The sequence below is a fragment of the Marmota monax genome, unplaced genomic scaffold (genome assembly GCF_021218885.2).
Source record: "Marmota monax isolate L192 unplaced genomic scaffold, Marmota_monax_Labrador192_F-V1.1 WCK01_AAM20220418_F8-fsc00151, whole genome shotgun sequence".
NCBI lineage: Eukaryota > Metazoa > Chordata > Mammalia > Rodentia > Sciuridae > Marmota > Marmota monax.
Window position 1 is genome coordinate 3258207 of NW_026694226.1, and position 23209 is coordinate 3281415.

Here is a 23209-nt window from a genome sequence, read left to right on the forward strand (position 1 = left end):
TCATTGGACATCATACCTCCCTTACCTTGCCCCCCACCCCTAATCCTATCTTTTCCTCCTCATGCACTTTAACTTTCATGGTCAGTCATTGTAATTGCTCCCTTGACACTACCTTCAATTTCTTTTTAGAATTAGGTTTAGGGTTAGTTACTCATTTTGTAACTCACAGTTTGGGTTAAATCCAATTCTCCATCTACTTTGGGTTTGTATCTGTAAGGAGAGCTGGTAAAAAGTACTTGACTATGCCAACTGGGCTCACTTTAAATACCTGTCCTCTAACTTCAAGTGCTTGTTGGGTATCACTCCATTCCCATTGGCCCACCAGGAGTGTGTAGCTCACCATGCTTCCTGAGCCGCTTACCCATGTACTCTCCAGATGGCTTTTCTGTTCTTACTCTCCTGAAACCACCAACTCCACCATGTATCCTCATTCTCAGCTGATAAACCTTAACTCCTACTTCACTGAGAAACAGAAGTAGCAAACAACCCATCTACATTTGGACTATATATTCCATCTTCTCTCTTGCTTTTATAGATAAACTGTCCACACCTGTATACAAGGCCAACCTTTCTGAGTACTAAGATTCCATCCATTTTTCTTGACTATTTAAGGATATGCTTTTGTCTTCTATATTACATACTTGTCTAGTTTATTTTTCCAATCTCCAGCAAACATGCTATTTCTACCATTTTATAAAATCCCTCTTCTCCCAGCTACTTCATCCCACTTATCCTTCCAGCATGGCCCTATTTCCCTCCTTCCTTTTTCAGCTAAGTTCTTTTAAAAAGATGTCTCCAGAGTTCTTTCCTCCCTCTCTTACAGTCACAATTTAGGATAATGTATCTTAAGGAGACATTCCATCCAATTTTCTTTTTGGTACTGGGGATTTAACCCAGGTGTGTTTACCACTGAGCTACATTCTCAGCCTTTTTTAATTTTTGAGACAGGGTTGGAGTTGCTGAGGCTGGTCTTTAATTTGCTATCTTGCCTTGGCCTCCAGAGCTGCTAGGATTACAGGTGTGCTCCACCATGCCTCCCTTTTATTTTTTAGTTGTAGTTGGACACAATAGCTTTATTTTATTTATTTTTATGTGGTGCTGAGGATAGAACCCAGGGCTAGGCGAGCGCTCTAGAGCTGAGCCTCAACCCCAGCTCCCACACCTGTCCTTTTAAAAATACTTTTATTTTATTTATTTTTTACATACATGACAATAGTGGAAAAATCTTTTTTAGTTGTAAATCGACACAATACTTTTATTTATTTTTATGTGGTTCTGAGGATCGAACCCAGTGCCTCACACATTCTAGGCAAGTGCTCTACCACTGAGTCAGAACCATAGTGCCTGGCTTTTTTGTTGTTTTTGACAGGGTCATTAGGTTTCTGAGGCTGGCCTTGAATTTGCCATTCTCTTGCTTCAGCTTTCCAGGTTGTTGGGATTACAGACATCATTACCATGCCAGCTTCATTATATACTTTCAAAAACTTCTTCAAAAAAAGGAAAGCAAGCTGGATATAGTGTTACATAACCGTAATCCTAGTGTTTCAGGAGGCCGGAGACAGGTGGATGGCAGAGTTCAAAGCCAGCCTCAGCAAAAGCCAGGTACTAAGCAACATCAGTGAGACCCTGTCTCTACTTAAATACAAAACAGGGCTGGGGATGTGGCTCAGTGCCCCTGGGTTCAACCCCTTGTATCTCCCCCCCCACCAAAACAAAAAAAAGAAGGAAAGCAAGATGAAAGTGTGCTAAATATATTTGAAAGTAGTTATGCATTTGCCTTCTAGGTAGCTGGGGACTTATTTTCACTATAGATAGCTTCACATCTCTTGCATTTTGTGCCTTCTGAGTTACCCTGTCACCCTTATTTGTCCCCACCCTCACCTATTTGGGGGGATTGAAGACAGTGCCTAGCATATTAGGCAAGTGCTCCCATACTGAATGTTCCCTAACCCCTTTTCCCAGCATCTTCCTTAATTGAGCTTGAACTACCCATCAATCATGACTGAAATAGTACCATGTCTTTTTCTCTAGTATAATTGCTTAATATTTTTCAAAGTTAACAGCCAGACATGGTGGTGGTATGTGCCTGTACATTCAGCACTAGGCTGAAATTTGGTGGGAAATTTGTTCAAAGCCCGATTTGGCAATTCAGCAAAACCCTCATAGTGAAAAGTTAAAACCATTCAGTGGTAGAGTACCCCTAGGTTCAATCCTCAGTATCACACACACACACACAAAAAAGCCAAACCAAACGCCAAAAAACTCAAACAAAAGACCCAAATATTTCTCAAAATATAATTTATAGACCAATTTCAGCAGTCACTTGGATTGCTGTTAAAAATGCAGATTCCTGGACTCTAATCTGAATAATGCTTTGGGGAGGTGTGGCTTTAGGACTGCATTTTGTTCAAATGGTACAAGTGATTCTCATTCATAGATTATTTCATAGGCTGAGCATACTTATTCATCCACAAATGGTAAGCACTGGCTGTACATCAAGCAATGTAACTGACCAACTGGACACTGTCCCTGACTTCATGAGTTCACAGCTCAGTTTCCTAGGGACACTTTCAGGATACCTTTGGTTGTTACTGAGCTACAATCATTTCATTTTTTGAGACAAGGTCTTGCTAAATTACTGAAGCCAGACTCAAACCTGTCATCCTCTAGCCTTAGCCTCCCAAGTCATTGGGATTAGATACATACCTTCCTGGCTAGTTTTAATTTAAAAAGCTATCTAAACTGAGTGTATGGCACACACCTGTAATACCAGTAGTTTGGAAGGCTGAGACAGGAGGATCCCATATTCAAGACCAGTCTCAGCAATTTAGCTGGGTTTTAAAAAAAAATTTTTTTTTAGTTATACATGGACATAATATTTTTTAAAAAAATATTTTTTAGTTTTAGGTGGACAAAATATCTTTGAGGATCGAATGCCCCACGCATTCCAAGTGAGCGTGCTACTGCTTTAGCCACATCCCCAGCACGACACAATCTTTGTTTACTTTTTTTTATGTGGTGCTGAGGATAGAACCCTGGGTCTCTCCCGTGTGAGGTGAGCGTTCTACCACTGAGCCACAACCCCAGCCCTTTAAAAAAATTTGTATGTAGTACTGAGGATTTAACCTATAGATCGCTACCATTGCGCTACACCCCCAACCAATTTTTCTTGGCGTGTGTAGTGCTGGGGACTGAACCCAGGGCTTTGTGCATGTAAGGCAAGCACCCCCAACCAATTGAGACAGGCCATGTTGGCCTGAAATTGTTATCGACCTCAGCTTCCCAAATCACTGAAATTAACAGTGATTTAATCACTGAATTGATCACCACCATGCCTGGTGATTTTTCACAAGTTTCTTTGAAGCTATTTGTCATAAGTTTCCAAATAAATAGTCCCCCCACTAGGGATTATTAACATCTGTTCCCCCCCCCACCCCAGTTCTGGGAATTTGAACCCAGGGACACTCTAGTGCTAAGCTCCACATAGATTTTTTATTCTGGGACAGGGTTCACGAAATCACTGAAATCAGCCTTCTAGATAGGCATCGAAGAATCAAACCAAACCTAGGGCCTTATACATGCTAAACTCCCAGCTGCTTCCTCAATTTTAGGGTGCCAACTTAAACTTGTACAGGCTGAATTAACCTAATATTCATATATATATAAAAAAAATCTAACATGGTTTAAACCTCCATGTTCCACACAGCTATGCAAAATTATCAAGACCAAGTACTCAATACAAAAGAATTAAAAATTAAGGTTCCCTATGAAAACTGTGGTACTTGAATACACAGCATAAACACACATACACAAAGCCTACAGATACACTCAACATGCAATATGAATTATAATTTCCATTTTATTTTTTTCCAGAAGATAGATTTTCTTCACTCATTAAGGATGCAGTTCCTTACATGGGCTTTGGTGGAGGTCGTGGGGCAGCACCCTGAAAGGGGGGAAAAAAAAAAAACAATCGATCAAAAACCATGAATCTGGTGGCACACACCTGTAATCCCAGTGGCTGGGGAGGCTGAGGCAGGAGGATTGCAAGTTCAAAGCCAGCCTCAGCAAATGGCAAGGTGCCAAGCAACTCTGAGACCCTGTCTCTAAATAAAATACAAAATGGGGCTGGGGATATGGTTCAGTGGCCAAGTGCCCCTGAGCTCAATCCCCGGCACCCCCACCCCCGCAAAAAAACAAAACAAAACAAAACAAAACAAACAAACAAACCAAAAAACCCCAAAAACATGGATCTGAAATTAGAATACAGTTCAGTGGCTAAGCACTTGCTTACCATGTACAAGGCCTCAGGTTCCTTCCCCAGAACAAAAACATAACAACAAAACAATGACAACAATAACCAAAACCCCCACATAAACAGTTAGTAAATATGGAAGGAGAATACACTATTCAACCCAAAAAACTCCTGAGAAGTATCTATGCCCTTTTATGAGTTTTAGGTGTGGGTCCCACCTGCCCTACCACAAAAGATCTTAATTTGATATTTCTCTGGCCCTCACTTATATTTTTATCCATAACTCCTCAAATGTACACATCCTTCTTTTAAAATACTCACAGCAGGTCTAAAACGAGGTGGGGGTGTCCGGTCCTTCCGGGCTTCACGAGATCGATTCCTGACTACCTTGCTGTGAATGGCACAACTCACACAGTAATGCAGCTTCACATACAGCTTGGGAAGCACATAAGCTGACAATAGGGGAGGAGGGAAAAACATTATTAGGTATCATATACCCACCTTATATTATTCTTTCTTGTTCATTCTATCAGTCAAAACTAAACCTATAGTCAAGCATGGTGGCCTACACCTGTAACCCCAGCAACTTGGAACCCTAAGGCAGGAGGATCACAAGTTCACTGGAGATTTAGCTCTGTGGTGGAGTACCCCAGGTTAAATCCACAGTACTAAACAAAGCAAAACAAGTATCAAAGCATATGTCAGACACATCCATGAAACTTTGTTACTTCCAAAACTGTTCAGCTCTGACACCTAAAAGCATAACTGTCAGTTTCACAAATGAATAACAATATCCCCTCCAAACCCATCTTGACACCATGGGAACCAAAATCACATCCTGTTTACAAGTAATAAACCCAGAGTCCAGTTCCTTCAACAGCTTTATCAGTTCTAAAGCTGGCCCCCTTCTTGTTGCCTAAGAAAGTAATTTGAGAAAAAAAAGTTACATCACTATAAAAACTAGTCTTCTTTCATCCCATTCCCTACTCCCCTATACCGATGAGCTAAATCCCCAGCCTTTTAAAAAAATCTGAAAATTACCCAAACTGGTCATTAACTTAGCCTCCTCTTGCCTCTGTCCTCGGGGTGGCTTGGAGGCCAGGACCACCCCACCTAGCCTGCTTCCATTCTTTAAATAAATCTTCGTGAAACTCTGACTCATTTGTACTTTTCTACAAGCATTTAGATGCTCTTCGCTAATTTAAGAATTGTTACGTTCACTAGGTTTGTCTACAGAAGAGTTTCTGGAAATACAGGCAGTCACATGATGTAAACCTCGGAGTAAAGCTAGGGCACTATCACAAAAAGGCATACTATGCTTCAAGCCAAAAACGAGAACAAATATACCATTCTCTTTTACCAACAACCTTAAAGAAATTGTCTAGAATACTCCAGAAATGCGCCAACAGAGTCTGCAAAAGCGCGAGGTCGGGGGATAAGTTCAGGTACTAGACCCTTACACAATTAGCTCCAGTGGCTCACTTACCGTCGAAAACACTTGCTTCGGAAATGTCCCTGACGGCTGCGGCCTCCACGATGTTTCGAATGACGAACTTCTTAATGGCCTTGTCCTTGGGCACGCACCTGGCACAGTTCGTGCAACGAATAGGCTGCACATGCCCGCGGCCCTTTTTCGCACGACCATTATTCCTTCTTTTTTTGGTCTGTATCAGGAAAGAGATCCCATTAGGAATTAAGAGGGTGGAACTCAACCAGAGTCAGCCATCTACGGGTTCCATTTCGTGCCGGCAGCCTAAAAAGGCGCCACTCAGGTTTCTCGAATTTCTAAATCCAAAATCATACGTCTCTCCTCCACCATGGCACTGGCTCTCAATTCCCCACAAACCCCAAATCTGCTCCTTTCAGCCTCCACCCGGAATCCCACGCTCACCACGCGCCAGAACTCACCATCTTGGAAGCGAGGACCCGAGAGAGGACGTGACATCCGGCCGGACCTCTTATATAGCGCAAGATCCCTACGCTCACGTGGGGAAAACCCGTAGTATCAAGAACGGAAAACCACTTCCAAAAATTTCTTGATTACTTAGCGTTTCCAAAGAAACCCAGAGGAGACAGAGGTTCCTAGGGTTTATTTATGCATGGAACAAGTTACCTTTGGAACTACTTAGCCTGCTGGCGGAAGAAAATTAGTGTTATAGGTTTCGCGAGAAACATCGCGACACCGTAGGCCGGAAGTTGTAAATTTGCGTCATGCGTCGCTAAGATCAACTTCCTCCCGGTGCTAGGCCCTAAAACGCTCTTCCAATTAGAGGGCAGAGGAGGAAAGATGTGTGTTGGGGATTGTAGTACAAAGCTCAGAGGTCTCGGCCCCACGTCCTTAGGCCCCAAGTGTCGCTGCACGCGTTTCTTTTTTCTTGTTGTTCTTCTTTTTTCTTGTTGTTCTTCTTTTTATTGGCACGGTCATTTAACCCAGGGGTGCTTTGCTGAGCCACCTCACCATCCCTTTTTTAAAATTTTGAGACAGGGTCTTACTAAGTTGATTAGGGCCTCGCTAAAGTGCTGAGGCTAGCTTCAAATTTGGAATTCTCCTGCCTCAAGCTCCCGAATGTCTGGGATTACAGGTTTGTGTCACCAGTCCCGGCCCCTCATATTTCTTTTCTCTGCCCTGCCACAAGACATAGAATTACGAAGTGGAAGACCTTGAAGGAAACAACATTTTGTGAATAAAAAGACCGAAATGCGAGACAATGAACTAGAACATTTGTGCTGAAACTGTTTCTTTTTTGATACTTGGGATTGAACCCAGGGGCACTTAAACACTGAGCCACATCCCCAATCCTTTTTATATTTTATTTAGAGGCATGTCTAACTGAGTTGTTTAGGGCCTCGCTAAATTGCCAAAACTGGCTTTGAACTCAGGATTCTCCTGCCTCAGCCTCTCTAGGGATTATAGGTGTGCTTCGCTGCACCCGATCTAGAACTGTTTCTTATCCGCCCTTTTAATCCTTGGATCTTTTTAGCACAGTGCCATGAATTGTAGTAGCTCTTTGTAAATATTAACCCATTTAACCTCAATAAGTCTATAAGTTAGGCACTATTATTATCATCACTTTAAAGTTCGAAAATTTGAAGTGCAAAATGACTAGACAACTTGTTCAGAATACACAGAGCTAGTAAGAGGTGTATTGGTGCCACTGTATTATGCTGTCTCTCAACTAGCAAACAAATGAGTGCAGGTAAAGGGTGGGTCAGAGATTTTTCATATTTTTGACCCGGACACGTGGCAGAAATGCATTTCTCATTGGTACCCAAACATAAATCCAAATATACACATATATAAGCCTCATGAAATAACACCCTTATGACATAAGGCGCACTGGTATGTTTTGTTCTCTATTTTATTTTAATAAATGCTGACCAAGACCTACAAAGGTGATTTCGCTATTCCTTGGTGTAGTTCAATGGTAGAGTGCTTGCCTAGCATTCTGGAGGCCCTGGGTTGGGTGCCCAGCATAGCAACAACAAAAACAAAAGGCTGAAACAGGAAGATAACAGCTTGTAGATCAACCTGGGCAATATAGTGAGACCCTGTCTCAAAATAAAATTGTGGTAATGGGGTGGGGAGCTGGGGTTGTAGTTCAGTGGTGGAGTGCCTGCCTGGTATGTGTGAGGCGCTGGGTTCATTCCTCAGCACCTCATATAAATAAAATTTTAAAAATAAAGGTATTATGCATGCCTGTAATTCCAGCACCTTGGGAGGCTGAGGCAGGAGGAGGATTGCAAGTTCAAAGCCAGCCTCAGCAATTTAGGGAGGCCCTAAGCAACTTGGAGAGACCCTGTTTTAAAATAAAACACAAAAAGGGCTGGGGATGTGGCTCAGTGGTTGAGAGCCACTGGGTTCAAACCCTGGTACAAAAAAAAAAAAAAAAAAAGAGAAGGGGACCTGCTGGGGATGTTTTCAGGGGTAAAGTGCCCCTGGGTTGGATCTCCATTACTACAAATAAATAAATAAATAATAAAAATCCACACCTCCTTCCCTCACACATTTTCAGCTCCCTTTGAAGAGCCATCAGAAGGCTTGCGCCTTGAGCAGGAGAGGCTATCCTGCAACCACCTAGTAGCTCCAAAGTTAAGGACACTCTTAGAATACAGGCCACTTGAAAAACTGCTCTAGAGCATGATTTGTGAACTGATGGCAAGTGAGCCTCCTTGGGTGGCATTTGAGCCCAAGATGGAATAGATAGAAACCAAACATTTATTCATATGTCATTCTAAATTCTGAACACAGCAGATTCACTCTCTCTCCAACAACATTTCATTTAACCTTAACCCACTTTATTGGGGCTAAAATCTATTTTCTAATTTTTGGTTTTAGGCGGAAGCAACTATATACATTTTTTCTTTTAACTTTGAATATGTTATTTTCAATGAGACATAGTAAATAATCGATTTTAGATAGGAGTGTCTCCAATTTTTACTTCATTGTAGTATCATAGCAGTGAGATAGATCAGAGTAAAAACAAGTTTAGAATGAAAGGTATAGAAAATAGTTAACACTTAAGACATAATGAAGTTGATTTTTCTACTTTGTTTTTCTTTGGGTTTTTGTTGCCTGAAGGTTTCACTGTCATAAAGGCATAGGCAGGCTTTAGACTTACATATTCTTGGGTTCAAATGCTGCCTTTTACTTATTGGCTGATTAGCTTTGAACAAATTATTTAATCTCTCTTTGTCTTTTATTTTTCACCAATAATTGTGATTATTCTTATGCAGGTATTTCTCCAGTTAAATAAAGACTTGGACCGGGTATGGTGGCACATGCCTGTAATCCCAGTAGCTCAAAAGGCTGAGAAGGATTACAAATTCGAGATCAGCCTCAGCAACTTAGTGAGGCCCTAAGCAATTTGGTGAGACTGTGTCTCAAAATAAAAAATAAAAAGGGATGGAGATGTAGCTCAGTGATAAAGTGCCCCTGGGTTCAATACCCAGCACCAGGGGGAAAAAGAAAGATGACTTTGTACAGTGCTTGGGAATTATGAGACGCTGAAGTGGTGGATCCTATCATTATCATCATTCGTGTTATCGTAACTTACATCTCCCTAGGCATGTAATGTGTTTTGCACATAGTAGGTACTCTACAAAGGTTTGATGAATCTCTGCTTTGAATAGATAGGCAAGTCAGATTTTCATATCCTGAAGATACTTATAGGAAAATTTCCTCCACTTCTCATTCTAGGCTGAAATTTTCCCTGTTCTGTAGCAACAACTTGAGCTCTCTGGTCTGATTTACTCTCAATCTTTTTCACCTCCAAAACTTGTTTAGTACAGCTTGCTGCAAGGAGATCCCTCCTCCCTCCTAGCAGGAAAGTAAGGCAAAGGAACTCTGTAAAACAACCAGGGGTGTTAAATTACTCATGTTTATTTATAACAGACCTTCAGCCAGTACAGTACAAAACTTACAGTAGTATATCTCCGTTACACAAATATTTACTTACAATATATTACATATACAAAATGCTTTGCAATAAGTCTCAAAAGCTAGTTTAACTCCCATAGAGAAAGGAGAAAAACTTAAAAAAAGGTGGGGGGCAGAGGAAGAGAGGAGGAAGTGGAGGGGCAAGGGTCAAAGGAAACACCAAACAGGCTACAAAGGAAACCTTGGGAGAGAGGGAGAAGAGAGGTGGTATTGCACTTGCTTCTGTGTTTTTTTTTTTGTTGTTGTTCTTCATAACTTCTGATTAAAAATATATATATATATATGTATATTATGTACACAAGGAAAGAAGCTGCCAGAAGTATTACAAAATCCCACCCGCAGCTTGGACATTGACAGGAAAAAACAAAGTTCTGGAAAAGTGTCTATTTAGAAATTCTTATTTCTTTTTGTGGTGTTGATTTTGAATAGCAATATAAAAGGAAACACCTCTTTACTCCATGTGGGTTTCACCGTGTGGTTTTTGTTCTTTCTTTTTCTTTCTTTTTATTTTTTTATGTAAAAGGAGCTGGGAGAGAGCATGAGGATGTTTGAGGTTCCAGAGCTGGAAGGCTCTGAAAAGTAGGATTTTGTACCTAAGACCCTGGTTAAAGTGCAGTGATGGTCTAGAGAGAGACAGGATGCCCCTCTCTCTCCTCCCTAGCACCTGGTCTTGCCCTTCCAGTCTCTGCTCTCATGGGCACAGAGTATAGCCTCAGAGCATAGTCCTTCATGTTCTGGGAGGTTACAGGTGCCAAGGCTGGTTAGGGGAGGGGATGAGGGCACCCTAAGGCTTTGATACCCCAGAAGGGATAAGTCCTTATGAGGTATCATCAAATACACAGCAGACATAGAAGATGTGGGATGGGTAGGTCCAACAGGAAGTGGCTCAATAACCAGAATAGTTCAGGAGAAGCCCAGGTGTTAATCTCAGCTCTGCTGCCATCCTGAACAAGGAGCAAGTACCTAAGGGTGCTGTTGAGAAGACTCTTTACTTTCTCTAGGGACCACTCTCCTCTGAGCTGACTCCCCCATCCTCTGCCCTTGGCAGCACCTATTTATTGCTACATTGTCAAGGAGGAACAATCATCCCACAAGGCCTCTTCCTGCCAATCTGGTTCTCTTGGGAAAACCACAATAATGGGGAAGGAAAAGGGGGAAAAAGAGTTTTTTTCACTTCCCATGATAGGGTAAGGTAGACTCTTCCCAGACCCTTAAGAGCCCCAATCCCAGGATCTGATCCTTAGCCCACCTTTTACCAACCCCCAAACAAATATCCCTGATAGGGAGTGAGAAAAGAAGAAGAGGTGAAAGGCCAATAAGGAAAGGACACGTGGCAAGAAAGATGGACAGGAAAGGAAGAAAAGGAGAGAGAGAAGGACCAAGAGTTACAACTTGTGAGGTGTTGTGTTTGGTTTTTCACTTTTTTTTTCTTTTTTTCTTTTTTTTCTTTAAATATAGAAAAACAGCCTTTGGTTTGAATCTCAAGGAAGCAGAGAGTGGGATGGCTGTGGCCCCGGGCAGGGAGCTCTTTGTAGAAAGAGACCTTCACTTGCAGTGGAGTTGTACCTCCTCCTGCCCCTTCTCATGAATCCTTGGTTATCCAAATACCAGGGGTCTCTGCAGCAGCCAGGAGAAGAATGCCCCTCCTGCATGTCTGGGAGCTGAGTATAGAAGGGCAGTGAAGGATGACCCCCGGTGAGTTGTACCTACTCCATTCTTGATGGAACAAGGATGGAATGGATGAGGGGCACATATCCTTGCTCATCCTGGGATAATTTTTGGTTACACTGAAAATTAGAAGAGAGAAAAGAGACATCCTTTTCTCCCTGCCACCAATAACAAGAAAGAGCCCACGAGTGCAGGAATGAGAGAGTGAATCCTGCTGGGAAGGAGAGGAAGAAGGCAGCATGACAGAGGGGTTGAGAGACCCCTGGTTATCAGGCAGCTACCCACCAGTTTCTCATAGGATGGGGACTGAAAGAGTCCCTGTAAGCCCATGAAGGTCACTAGAGTGAAGAAGTCTGAGAGGTGGAGGAGAGAAAATATTTTGACCCACACCCTTCCCATGCCCTGGTTCCTAATTAGGCACCTGTGGCTCCCAATGTGCCTTAGACAAAGGGTTGCAGACCTAGCCTTGGCCCCTGAGAATATAAAATGGGGTTACTCCACAGAGAGAAAAGCCACCACTGAGCAGAGCGGCAGGTTGAAGAGACTAGGGTGGTGATGAGGATTGGGCTGGGGACAGGGACGAGCTATATCACATCCTGGAGAGAGATCCTGAAGGTAGGCTTTGGGGAGCTCAAATTCCCAGGGGCAGTCAAGAGGATCCTCAGTCTCACAGTGCCTGGGGAGAATTTCTTCAACCCCTCCTACTTCCAAATGAGGAAATTCTTCATTCATTCAAGAATAGTGCAAGCTGCCTAAAGTGAGAGGGCACAAGAGGTATGGAGTACCAGGTTGAAGGGTCCCAGAGAGGAGATATAATGCCACAGAGCTAAGGTAGGGCCATTGGGAGGTATCAGCATAAAAACTGAAAAATCAGATAAAGGGTGAAGATTAAAGCAAGAAGCTCAAGGTCTCTTAATGTGAAGAGGAGCTTCTGACCCCTGGGGCTATTGGATGCTAGATCCACAAGAAAAAAATTAGGCCTACAGTAGAAGGGAGCTGTGGGCCAGAGGGTGAGGGAGTGGCAAGGGAATGCCATAAATAAAAAAGGCAAAGTCAACTAATTAATAAATAACTCAGTGAATATGCTGAGATGAGAAGAGAAGAGAAAAAGAAGAAACATAAGCAAAAGATCTGTTTCATCACAATGCTTAAACAGGTCAGGGTAGAAAAGAATAGGCAAGGAGAGTCAGGGTTAGGTGTGAAGTCAAGTGGCCAGTGGTGGGGGCTACAATGCAAAACTCCTTGGGGTGTGGTGGGGACAAGGCTAGACACCTATAGTGGGGCAGTGGAGTAGTGGACTAAGGGCAGGGGGAGAGGTCACTAGCCCACCTTATGCTCCCCTCGAACAATGTGGGAAGAAAATTCGTACCGGTCCTGGCTGTGATAACCACAGATGTTGCACTCGAAAGGGTCTCTGAAGCCATGACAGCCCATGTGGATGGTGAACATGACGTGGTCCAGGAAGAGGATGCGGCAGTGTTCACACTTGAAGGCCTTCACCGGCTCACCGCTTTCCCCCACCACCCGAAGCACTTCTTTGGAGGGGCCTGGGGTGCCCCGTAATAACCCCTCCTGTGGCTTGGGGTCCTCTTTGGCATAGGCAGGACTGTGCCGGCCCACCACTATGGTGGGAGGTGGCTGGGGTGGGGGACCTTGAGGGAGAGACACCACCCCCCCAACTCGATCTTCATGGTTGCTCTCTGTGTCCGTGGAATCCTGGCAGCCATTGCTAGGGGATGCCCCAGGATCAGTCAGGGAGCTTCGGGCCCGGTAGAGGAGGGGACCCCCATCACCTAGATCCTCAGGTCCCTCACCTGCTTCTCGGGACCCTGGAAGCTCCAGGCGACCAGGGAGGGGTTGCATCTGGGTGTAGACAGAGCTGATGACAGGAGTGAGTTCTGAGATGCAGTTGGTGGGTGGAAGGCGGAGGGGACGCAGATGTTCTGCACCCACAAAGGCCAGAGAACTTCCAAAGCCAGGTTCCAGGCCATGGTGTGCCACCAACTCCACATCCTTTTCATAGCCACCAGAATTCACATCATAGGGGAGGTCTGAGAGACTGAAGCGCATCTGCTTTTCACCTGTGGAGAAAGATCTCAGCAAGGCTGTCTTTGAATAATTCCTAAGTGCTCCCCAGGATTGCTGGTTTGTTTCTTTTAACCCATGGGGCTGGATATAACATGATCATCATTATTATTGTTTTAATTGTAATTATTATTTGTGGTGCTGAAGATTGAACCCAGGTCCTCACACATGCTAAACATGTGTTTCACCACTGAGCTACACTCCCAGCTGCTTGTAACCTTATTTGTTACACCTCATTTCCTTCCCCCAAGATGGAATGATGAGTGCAGTGTGGTGGGCTCACTCCCTGACTGTAGGCTGTAATTTTAGACAAGTATTATCCTACCTAGCATGAATACTTCTTTCATCACTCTCCATAAAACTCCAGATCCTTAGGGACCTCATGCCAGAGTCATGTGGGGGAAGTACATGCTTACTTCTCCTCCAAGTCTTGCAAGAGCCTACACAGACTGAAGTCCTTCTAGCCTCAAAACCTCAGAGGGCTTGAACTCCCAAACACCTCCCCTTAGGCTACCACAAGTTCTCAACACTGACTCCTTTCCACCCTCTTGAGGTACATCCTTCCTCATTACTTCCCTCCTGGTCTGGGGAAAACTTTTGACACCAGAATTATCAGGTTGTTTTCTTTCCCTAGATCAACCACCAGACCAAAATCTCTGGTCTAATGGCAATCAGAGCTCAGATTTATTTGAGCTATGGCTTTAAGCTATCGTCTCCTTTCCAACTGGACTCTTACCTACAAACTTCTGGGGGGTGGAACGCTTGCGTTTGGTGAGGCTGTTGGCTAGACGATCGATGAAAGTTGGCCGATCAGATGATGAGTGCAGCATGGAGTCTGGCACCATATCCAGATCACGGATCTCCTCACCTAGTGGGAAGGAGTGGGGGCAGTAGTAGCTGAGTAGGAGTAGTACTACCTCAAGAAAACCAGTAGGTCAGTAGCCAAGGAGGGTCAGACCTAAAGCCTGGGAAACTATTTACTTTACCCTTCTAAAGCTCATCCCCATATTTCAGACCATTTGAGGATAAGTATACACATTTGACTCTTGATTCTATACTTCTTGTGTTCTCTCCTCTATTAGACTGAAGATAGAGACAACCTTTCACTACCTCTGGATCTCCCTATAGTACCTAACATAAGACCCTACTCTACACTGATGAGGGTACGTAGAATGGGGTGTTTGGAAGATTTAATAGTAGATTTAATGAGGGTAACTGTTTCCCATTTTATATATCTCATCCTTCTGTAGGAGGAGGAACTGGAATCACCCTTGACCTGCAATCCTCTGGATCTTCTCTCAACTCCCCCATAGTACTGCTCAGGGCCACACCTGGTTGGCCAGCCAAAGCTTGGGCTTCAGTGCTTAGACTCTGTAGGTAGTTGTGGCACCGTTCCTTGTGTTCCTCCAGGGTACTCTGCTGTTTGTAGCTCCGGCCACAGTAGTTGCACTTATAGGGCTTGCCCACTGTGGGAGAGGAAACTGTGGAAGATAGACAGCATCAGAGTTACTTCCATGCCCTTGTTCTCAAAATTATCCAGGAGCAAATATACACTGGCATAGGGAGGAAAAGATGTTGCTAAGTTGAATTCTTCTGCTTGTCTACCCTTCTCCAATTTTACCTGTAACAATGGAAAGATGGACCAATTTGGGGAAGAGAGACAATGTGCAGCTATGGGAGTGAGAGAATCCCAAGACATACGGCCTCAGACTGGTAATGGGCTTTGATGACCAAGATGCTGCTCAAGGGAAGTGAGGACCCAAGGCCTTTGTAGGGGAGCAGCAGGCAGGCAAGCAAGCCCCACCCCAGGATCTCAGAGTCTGGGGCCCAGACTGCGGTTTAACCTTTCCATGTGGCAGGCAGGTGTAAGTGCTGTTTATCAGACAAGGGGATTTTTTTTTTTTTTTTCTAACAGACTATGTGCCCTGGTTTGGGGGAAATTGGTGGGCTGGTGTGACAGAAATGAGAGCCCTTAGATCTGCCCTTGTGGGGAGAGGCAGTTTTCATGGACCTTTACTTGTATTTTTACTTCCATCTCTTGCCTGATTTAACTGATTATTTTCTCTTCTGTCTCTCTATACTGAGGTACCTACCAAGAGAGCAGCAGAAGTACCATCAGTGACAAGAAATACTGAAAAAAGAAAAAGAATACAAAAAGAAAGAAGAAAATAAGGGAGAGAGTGAAAAAGAATACCAGTTTTTTTTTCGGGAGTGGGGGGAGCTGGGGTTTAATCCGAGGGGGCTTAACCGCAGAGCCACATCCCTAGCCTTTTTTTGCATTTTATTTAGAGACAGGGTCTCACTGAGTTGCTAAGGGCTTTGCTAAGTTGCTGAGGCTTGTTTTGAACTCTTGATCCTCCTGCCTCAGCCTCCCAAACTACTGGGATTATAGGGGTGGGACTATGCACTTGGCTTGGGTTTTTTTTTTAAAGAATGGGTTATAAAGACAACTTTTTTTTTTTTGTACCAGGGATTGAACCCAAGTGTTAATCACTGGTATCTTAATCACTGAGATATATCCCCAGTCATTTTTATTTTTTATTTTGAGACAGAGTCTTGCTAAATTGCTTAGCGCCTTGCTAAATTGCTGAGGCTGGCCTGGAACTTGTGAACCTCCTGCCTCAGCCTCCAGAGTTGCTAGGATTATACGGTGTGCCTCCACACCAGCTTAAGGCAACTTTTGAGAGATGATATTTGTGAAAAGAGAAAAAACAGTGAAGAGTACAAGGTATTGTATATTTTATGTTTTTTTGCTTCTATTGAGCAGGGAGACAGGAGAAAATATCTCCTCTCTACAGGAGATACTCACCCCCTACACATGCCTAAGCTGTGCCTTGACTAAATCAACATTTTGCTATTTTGCTCTTGTTCCATAAACCCTAGTGTTTGGGATGAAATGAACACCAGAGTTCCTATCTATCCAACACCCTTGGGGAAATGACTTAACATCTGGGAGAGGAATGATCCTCCAGCCTATTTTTTCTTATGTGTCAACTGTAACAGGAAGCATCTTAACAGAGATGGACTCTGACAGTTTACCTGTCTCCTTTTTTTTCCCTTAACTTCCTTCAGAACAACATCCAAAATCTACCCAGCTGAATTTGTTGGGAAGAATTCTGGGGGCCAAGCCATTCTGGTTTCATAACAGCAGGGGGAGCAGCCCATTTCCTGAGAAAAAGGAGCACCTGACACTGGATCTTTTTTTCTTTTTTTCCCTTCAGTATTGGGGATCAAACTCAGGGCCTTGCGCATGTTAAGGCAGATACTCTACCACTGAGTTATACCCCCATCCCTTTTTATTTTATTTTTGAGATAGGGTATCACTAAATTGCTCAGATTGGTCTTGAACTCATGATCCTACTGCCTCAGTCTCCTGAATTACAGTAGCTGAATTACAGGCGTGTGCCATCATACCCAGCTCTGGCACTGATTCTTGATGGGGGTCCAGTCATGCTGCATAAAAACCATATGGCCTGCAACACCCCCCCCCCCCCCGGCTTCAGTTCTTTGTCAACAAAATGGGGATAATCACATCTATCTTGTAATTATTATGAGGATTATATGAGGAGACACAAATGAAATGCTCTGTAGATAATAAAGCATGAATCAGTGATGATCTTTCTCTCTATTCCTCCATGTATATAGAGATAAAGAGGTCCCAGTTATAAAGTGGAGAACCTGAAAGAAGGTGGGTAGATGGAGAAAGCAGAAATGATTGCTCTGTTCCTTTAAGTCCTGGCCCAGGAGAGTTTAAGAGAAAAACAGCAAGGAAAGTTTTCGAGGACAGACCCTGCTAATTCTTTCCTCTCTTCCCCTTTTCCTGCATTTTTTCAGTCTTGAGTTCCCTCCTTCCTGCCAGCTAAGTTCCTGGCATCTTCCCAAGTCCAAGCCAAAAGCCCCAAACTTAGTAAAATTTCTGACAAGTACTATTTGTCTAGTTGATTCTGAGATATACTGATTCAAATAGTCTTGATTGATCTAGAAAACCTTGCTGATCTAGTTCCCCAGCACTATTAAATACTGACTCCTAGACACTCTCTAGACTTGCTCCTGACTCTTGGAAAGTGACAGCCTTTTGGGATAGAACAGAAATGGGATACTTGTTTCCTAATTGGAGGTCTGAGGCTCCTTTTTTTTTTTTTTTCCAGTTTGGGAGGCCCATGGATATTTACAGGATCCTGTAGGAAGTAGAGGAGAGGATAGACAGTGCTTGCCCAAAAACTTCTGGTGTTATAGATGGCAGATTAAGATGGTGATAAGTGCAGGGCCCAGGGTAAATGGGAATGGGAAGAGGGCTTTCCATGGGCTCAAAAGTGTGGGTGTGGGTGTGGGGCACAGATGGCACCTGCATCATCACAGTCTTTAAAAAACAAAAATCAGAGCGGAGCCAAGACCATCCATGCTCCTTTTGTTCCATGTCACACAGTGTGGCAGTAAAATACCTCAACAAAGGGTCCTGCAAATTTCTCATGGGCCCTGCTGCCCAGAGGAAGAGTTAAAGAGGCAAGGCCCTATTTGCTCTGTATGAGTGCTCTCCCCTCCTCAGTGATAGACACTGTAACTCCCCAATACAGAAAAGTCTAGGAGCTCTATTTATTGGGTACGCTCGGGGCCCCACTCTCTCTTCTCCTGCTGGATGGTCACTGACCTGAGTGTGTGCGGAGGTGACCAGTGAGTGCATCACGCCGGCGGCAGGCATAGTTGCAGAAAGGACATTTGAAGGGCTTTTCCCCAGAATGCAGCTTAATATGGCGCAGCAGGTTCCCCTTCTGGGTGAAAGAGGCACCACACTGGTTGCAGTGGAAGGGCCTCTCACCTGCAAGTGAAAGAACAAGTTCCAGAGGGCCGGCATGAAAAATGTCAAAGGTTGAAGATAGTCCCCAACACTGCCAAGGGAAGTTTCACTGAACATATTGCTGAGGGGCAGGAGTGTGCCACACATGCTAATACTGCTTTATCAAGCATTACTTTATCAAGTATTAGTATCAAGACCTAGGGACGGTCTTGTCCTGGGAAGGTGTGAGTTAGAGGTGTGTGGCAGAAAAGGAGTACTGGGTCTGGAACACCAGACCACAAGTCTGTTACCCAAAACTGAGCTCCACAGGGCCCATTGGCCCCAGGAGCTCAAAGTCTGAAGAGGCTAAGAGGAGGAAGCCTTTGTTTCCTGCCCCTTACCTTTTGTTTTTTTAATAATTATGAGCTAGGAAGGCCCAAATGATACTCAGGAGTCCTATTCCTGTTGGACAAAGGGATCCTTTTTATTCTTTTTTTCCTTCTTTCTTCTTCTTCTTCTTTTTTTTTTTTTTTTAATTTTTGGTGCTGGAGACGGAACGTGGTGCCTCATTGCATGCTAAGCACAACTCTACCACTGAGCTATAAGAATCCTCCTTGAGACTACAACATCTCCTTTTCCCTCACATCCTCAGAAAAACAGTAGCTTTCCTTTATAACAACAGCTGAGGAAAGTGCCAGGAAGGTACAGGAGTTAATGGAAGTTCAAATTCCCTCTTTTTTTTTTTTTTTTTGTCAACTAGAAAATGTGCTGGGAGAGACCCTTCCCTTTCTGAGACTACCCCACTCCAGCATGGACTCCTGCAACCCTCTTATTGCCATTGCCCCAGCATTGTCTCTGCCTCTTAATCACCCCTCACCCAGCTCCTCCCTGAATGCCTCTGGCTTACTCACCAGTGTGGCTGCGCTTGTGCACCATGAGCACGTTGGGTCCAATACAGACCATGCCGCAGACATCACACTTGAGCTTGCCATTAGGCAGCCGGATGCCACCAGGGGAGTGAGGCTCTGGCCCACTCCCATCACAGTAGCCCAGGGGCTCGGACAATGAGTCCTCCACAATCACACTGTCGTCTTTTTCCAGGAGCCGCTCATCTGGCCCCAGCAGTCTGCTCGACTCCTCATCGCTGTACATCTCCACCTTGATGGAGTTGGCTGGAAGGTGGGATGATGTTTAGAACAGATATAGGCAAAGGAGAACCTGTTCCCAGGCCAGAGCAACACTCCTGAAGTCCAACAGGGTGTCTCCAGGTGCTGAGACCTACAGGCCTTAAGACAGAGTCAATACCCTAGTATCCTGGGTGGTGATAACAGAGTCCTCTGCAACCTGAAACAACATTCCCCTTTTCTCCCACCCACCAAAAAAAAAAAAAAAATCAAAACAAACAAACAAAAAACCACACAGGCTTCAAGAAGCCAGGTATGGTAGCACACACTTGTAATCCCAACACTCAGGAGGCTGAGGAAGGAGGATTACAAATTCAAAGCCAGCCTCAGCAACTTAGCAAGGCCCTAAGCAACTTAGTAAGACTCTGTCTCAAAATAAAACATAAAAGTGGCTGGGGATGCGGCTCAGTAGCTAGGTGCCCCTGGGTTCAATCCCTGGTATTCCCCCACTCAAAACAGGCTTTAAGAGAAAAAAGTTGAGGTACATAGGATGTATTCTGTCACTGGGGAAAGGAGGCAGCTTATTCTCTATTCTCTTGTCATTAAGAAAGATGTCTGGCTTGGGTCTGGGCAGGAAGCCAACAAGTAACAGTGGCGGGAAAACAGTCCTAGGAAGACTGAAGAGGGACAGCAAACTAAAGAGAGAAAAACTGGAAGATAGGCATGGCTTCCATTATCCTCCTGCCCCAAAAGACTGAACCCCCCCCCAATTCCCTCCATACAAATCTGAGAGGGGGGTAGTATAAGAGGGAGGAGCTATTGAGGAGAAGGCTTTGGCTCTAGCTCTGACCTACATTCCTGGCTATTTCAACCATTTAGAGAATGTCATAGATCTAGGGCCAACTGGGGAGGGGCAGTCAGGGAGCTCCTGCCTGGGCAGGAGTACATGGTATGGGGAGATGAGGTCCTTTTACTCTGTTTCCTATCAATCTCTAATGACCATTTCTATCTACCGACTTCTCCAGTTCCAGAATTTACCTACTTCATCTTAATGCCACCCATGTGTTCCACCCTTGTCTGGCAGTGACTACTGTTTTCAGAAGCCAGATGCTAAACTCCTTTATGCATTTATTTATTTATTTTGGTACTGGGGATTAAACCCAGTGGTGCTTAACCACTGAATTACATTCCCAGTCCTTTTTGTTTTTTATTTTGAGACAGGGTCTTAGGGCTAAGTTGCTTAGGGCCTCCCAAGTTGCTGAGGTTGCCCTAGAATTTGTGATCCTCCTGCCTCAGCCTCCCAGGTTGCTGGGGTTAGAGGTGTGGGCCACCAGGTCCAGTTCTTTCATGGTTTTAGAGACTCTAAGCAGGAGACCAGAAGGAGGTGATGATGGGAAAATGGTTGCCTATGGAAGGTGAATTGCGGGCCAAACAAAAATAGGGGTGCTGAGTGCCAGGAGGGGTAGGAGTTTGACTTACCACTGAGTGAGCGGCTGGGAGAAGAGTGCTGGCTGTTGGGGGTGCTCACCGAGGGCCCCACTGGGGCCCCAAGGAACTCCTTCTCCAGAGATGAGTCCCCGCTACCTTAGAGGAGAGAACAAGAAGGCAGGTAAAGCTGGGGCTGGGGCTAGAGCCATATACTGTCCATTGCCTAATTTTTAAAAAAATTCAGTTAAACTTCACAAACACTAATCCCATAGCCATGTACAAAGCTGTGTTGTATGCATGGCACCATACCTTGTGCCCCTACCAGCTTAGTGCCCAATGCCAACTTCCGTGAGCTCAGTGCTGGGCCTTGTCTACTCTACCTTTATCTAGGCCTGAGGGGAAGAGCATCACTGCCTGACGTCTGCAGGAAGCAGGACTGGCTGGGCGGGCCAGGGTAGAGAGGAAAATAGGGGCCTGAAGAGGAGGTGAATTAGAACAATGTTCTTTCCTACTGTTCCTTTCTTTTCTTTTGGTATCAGGGATTGAACCCAGGGGTGCTTTTCCACTGAGCCACATCCCTAGCCCCTTTTATTTTTGAGACAGGGTCTTATTAAGTTGCTTAGGGCCTTGCTAAGTTGCTAAGACTGGCTTTGAACTTGTGATCCTCTTGTCTCAGCCCTCCTGAGTCACTGGAATTACAGTACCACCATGTCCAGTCCTCCTGTTCCTTTCTGGAGGCCCACTACCGGGTTCAGGATCTGTAGGAAGGGCAGTTGGAATTGTCCCTGAATCTAATAATAATATTAGTAACAACAGTAATAGTAGCTAATGTTTCTGGTGCTTACTATGTGCCAGGCATTATTCTATATAGAACCCAGATAAATGAATTATCTCCTTTGATCTTTAAAACAACTCTACAAAATAATATTGTGTTAATTTTTCAGATAAGGAGTCATAAGAGAGATTATGTTACTTATCTAAGGTCACATAGCTGGTAGTGGTGGAGCTGGGATCAGGTCACAGAGAGTAAGTGCCCATTCCTTGACCATCACTTATTCAGCCAACTGGGAATCACTGTCCCAGGGGGAGTTGGGTCCATTACACTTTCAAAATTCAGCAAAAAATTTGAGTACTTCAGAAAGCTGATCTGATTTCAGTCACATATTTACTATTTGATGTTCCCTTGAGAATTAAATAATGAGTTTACCCTCAATATATTCATTTTAATTTCTTGATAAATTGTTTTGTAAAATGCTTGTGAGAGTATCATAATGTTTTCAAAAATCAAATAACATACCTGAAAATATGAGTGTCTTTTAAAAAATCCCTCCTCCCCACAATCTTCTGCATAAATATAACAGTGAAATAAAAACACATGTAGATAAACACATATACAGACACAAAGCAATATGTAGCTACATAGAGAATAAAGAGAACATACCTACTGAAATAAACATACCCATAGCCTTCTATATTATCTGCTAACATGAACATGCATTGTTATGTGCACATAGGCCTAAATATGGATGAGAGAGGGGGGAGAGAGAGACAGACAGACAGACAGAGACAGAGAGGGAGAGGGAGAGAGAGAGGAGAGACAAACCCTAAAATTCATCCCTAAAGTCCACCTATTAGTACTTTACCCAATTGCCCAGCTATGCACATACTTACTTTCACAAAATAAAGATTCCATTATAAAATGGTTGGAGTCTTGGGCCTGAGGCAAGAAATCCGGAACACACCCTCCTGAGGGATCCCTCTCCAGCTTTGGTCAGTGGGAAGAAAACAACCACTCAGGACTTTGGGACCATTTCCCATTCATATCCTCTCCTAAGAGTCCCATTTCCCCCATGCTATCCCATCAAAACCTGAGGAAATTTGTTCACTATCTATAGAAAAAGCCTTATGTATAGCTTGAATCTGAGTTTTCCCAGCTGGGGCTCTTTAGGTGAGCCATGGCTTCCTTGAAAAGTTGCCTGAAATCAGAACCACACACATATCATGAAGCGAGCATCTCAGGACTGTGGGTTAAGACTTGTGGACTCAGACCCAGTTTTAAAATATGACCTTTCCATTAAGTGTAGGATTACCAAGGTTAGAAGGTCTGAAAAGGGCATCTTCTTATTCATTTTCAAATGTTAGTAGTGACTTGCTCTAAATCACTTGATATTAGTTACAGGGAAAGAACAGGGCCTGGTGCTAGACCTTGATCCTAAAAGGATAGGTGAGCTTGCTGAAATCCATAGCTAGCCTCAGCTTACCAGGGCTGAGGCTGCCTTATGGGGCCAGGGGCTTACTATATGGGAAAGGTATCCTTAAAGGAATATTTAAGGACACTGAGGAGAAAGCATCTGTGGCTTTCCCAATTAAGGCCTGGAAACAGGTGAGAAAGCTCCAGGAGCCTCAAGTCCACCAGTAATTCCAAAGGCTTACTGATG

At 44.1% G+C, this 23209-nt stretch overlaps 2 protein-coding genes across 8 annotated transcripts in view; both read right to left on the reverse strand.

Moving 5' to 3' along the window:
• Positions 1 to 3841: 3841 nt before the first annotated feature.
• Rps26 (ribosomal protein S26) lies at positions 3842 to 6317 on the reverse strand. The gene is made up of 4 exons (XM_046466655.2): positions 6164 to 6317; positions 5742 to 5919; positions 4577 to 4707; positions 3842 to 3946 (listed from the first exon to the last, which is right to left on the reverse strand). Exons 1-4 carry the CDS (start codon positions 6164 to 6166, stop codon positions 3911 to 3913), a joined length of 348 nt encoding a protein of 115 aa, XP_046322611.1. The 5' UTR covers positions 6167 to 6317; the 3' UTR covers positions 3842 to 3910.
• Positions 6318 to 9617: 3300 nt separating this feature from the next.
• Ikzf4 (IKAROS family zinc finger 4) overlaps positions 9618 to 23209 on the reverse strand; it is a 30999-nt gene continuing 17407 nt past the window's right edge. For 5 of the 7 annotated variants that reach the window (XM_046466620.1, XM_046466619.1, XM_058586170.1 and 2 more), the window contains 6 exons: positions 20823 to 20927; positions 19131 to 19391; positions 18094 to 18261; positions 14777 to 14926; positions 14182 to 14313; positions 9618 to 13441 (listed from right to left, as the gene is read on the reverse strand). In XM_046466620.1, the coding sequence (XP_046322576.1) occupies positions 12681 to 13441; positions 14182 to 14313; positions 14777 to 14926; positions 18094 to 18261; positions 19131 to 19391; positions 20823 to 20927 (1577 nt within the window). In that variant the 3' untranslated portion in view covers positions 9618 to 12680. Of the gene's footprint in view, positions 13442 to 14181; positions 14314 to 14776; positions 14927 to 18093; positions 18262 to 19130; positions 19392 to 20822; positions 20928 to 22442; positions 22537 to 23209 lie in introns of all 7 variants that reach the window. The other 2 variants (XM_046466618.2, XM_046466617.2) reach the window with 1 other exon arrangement.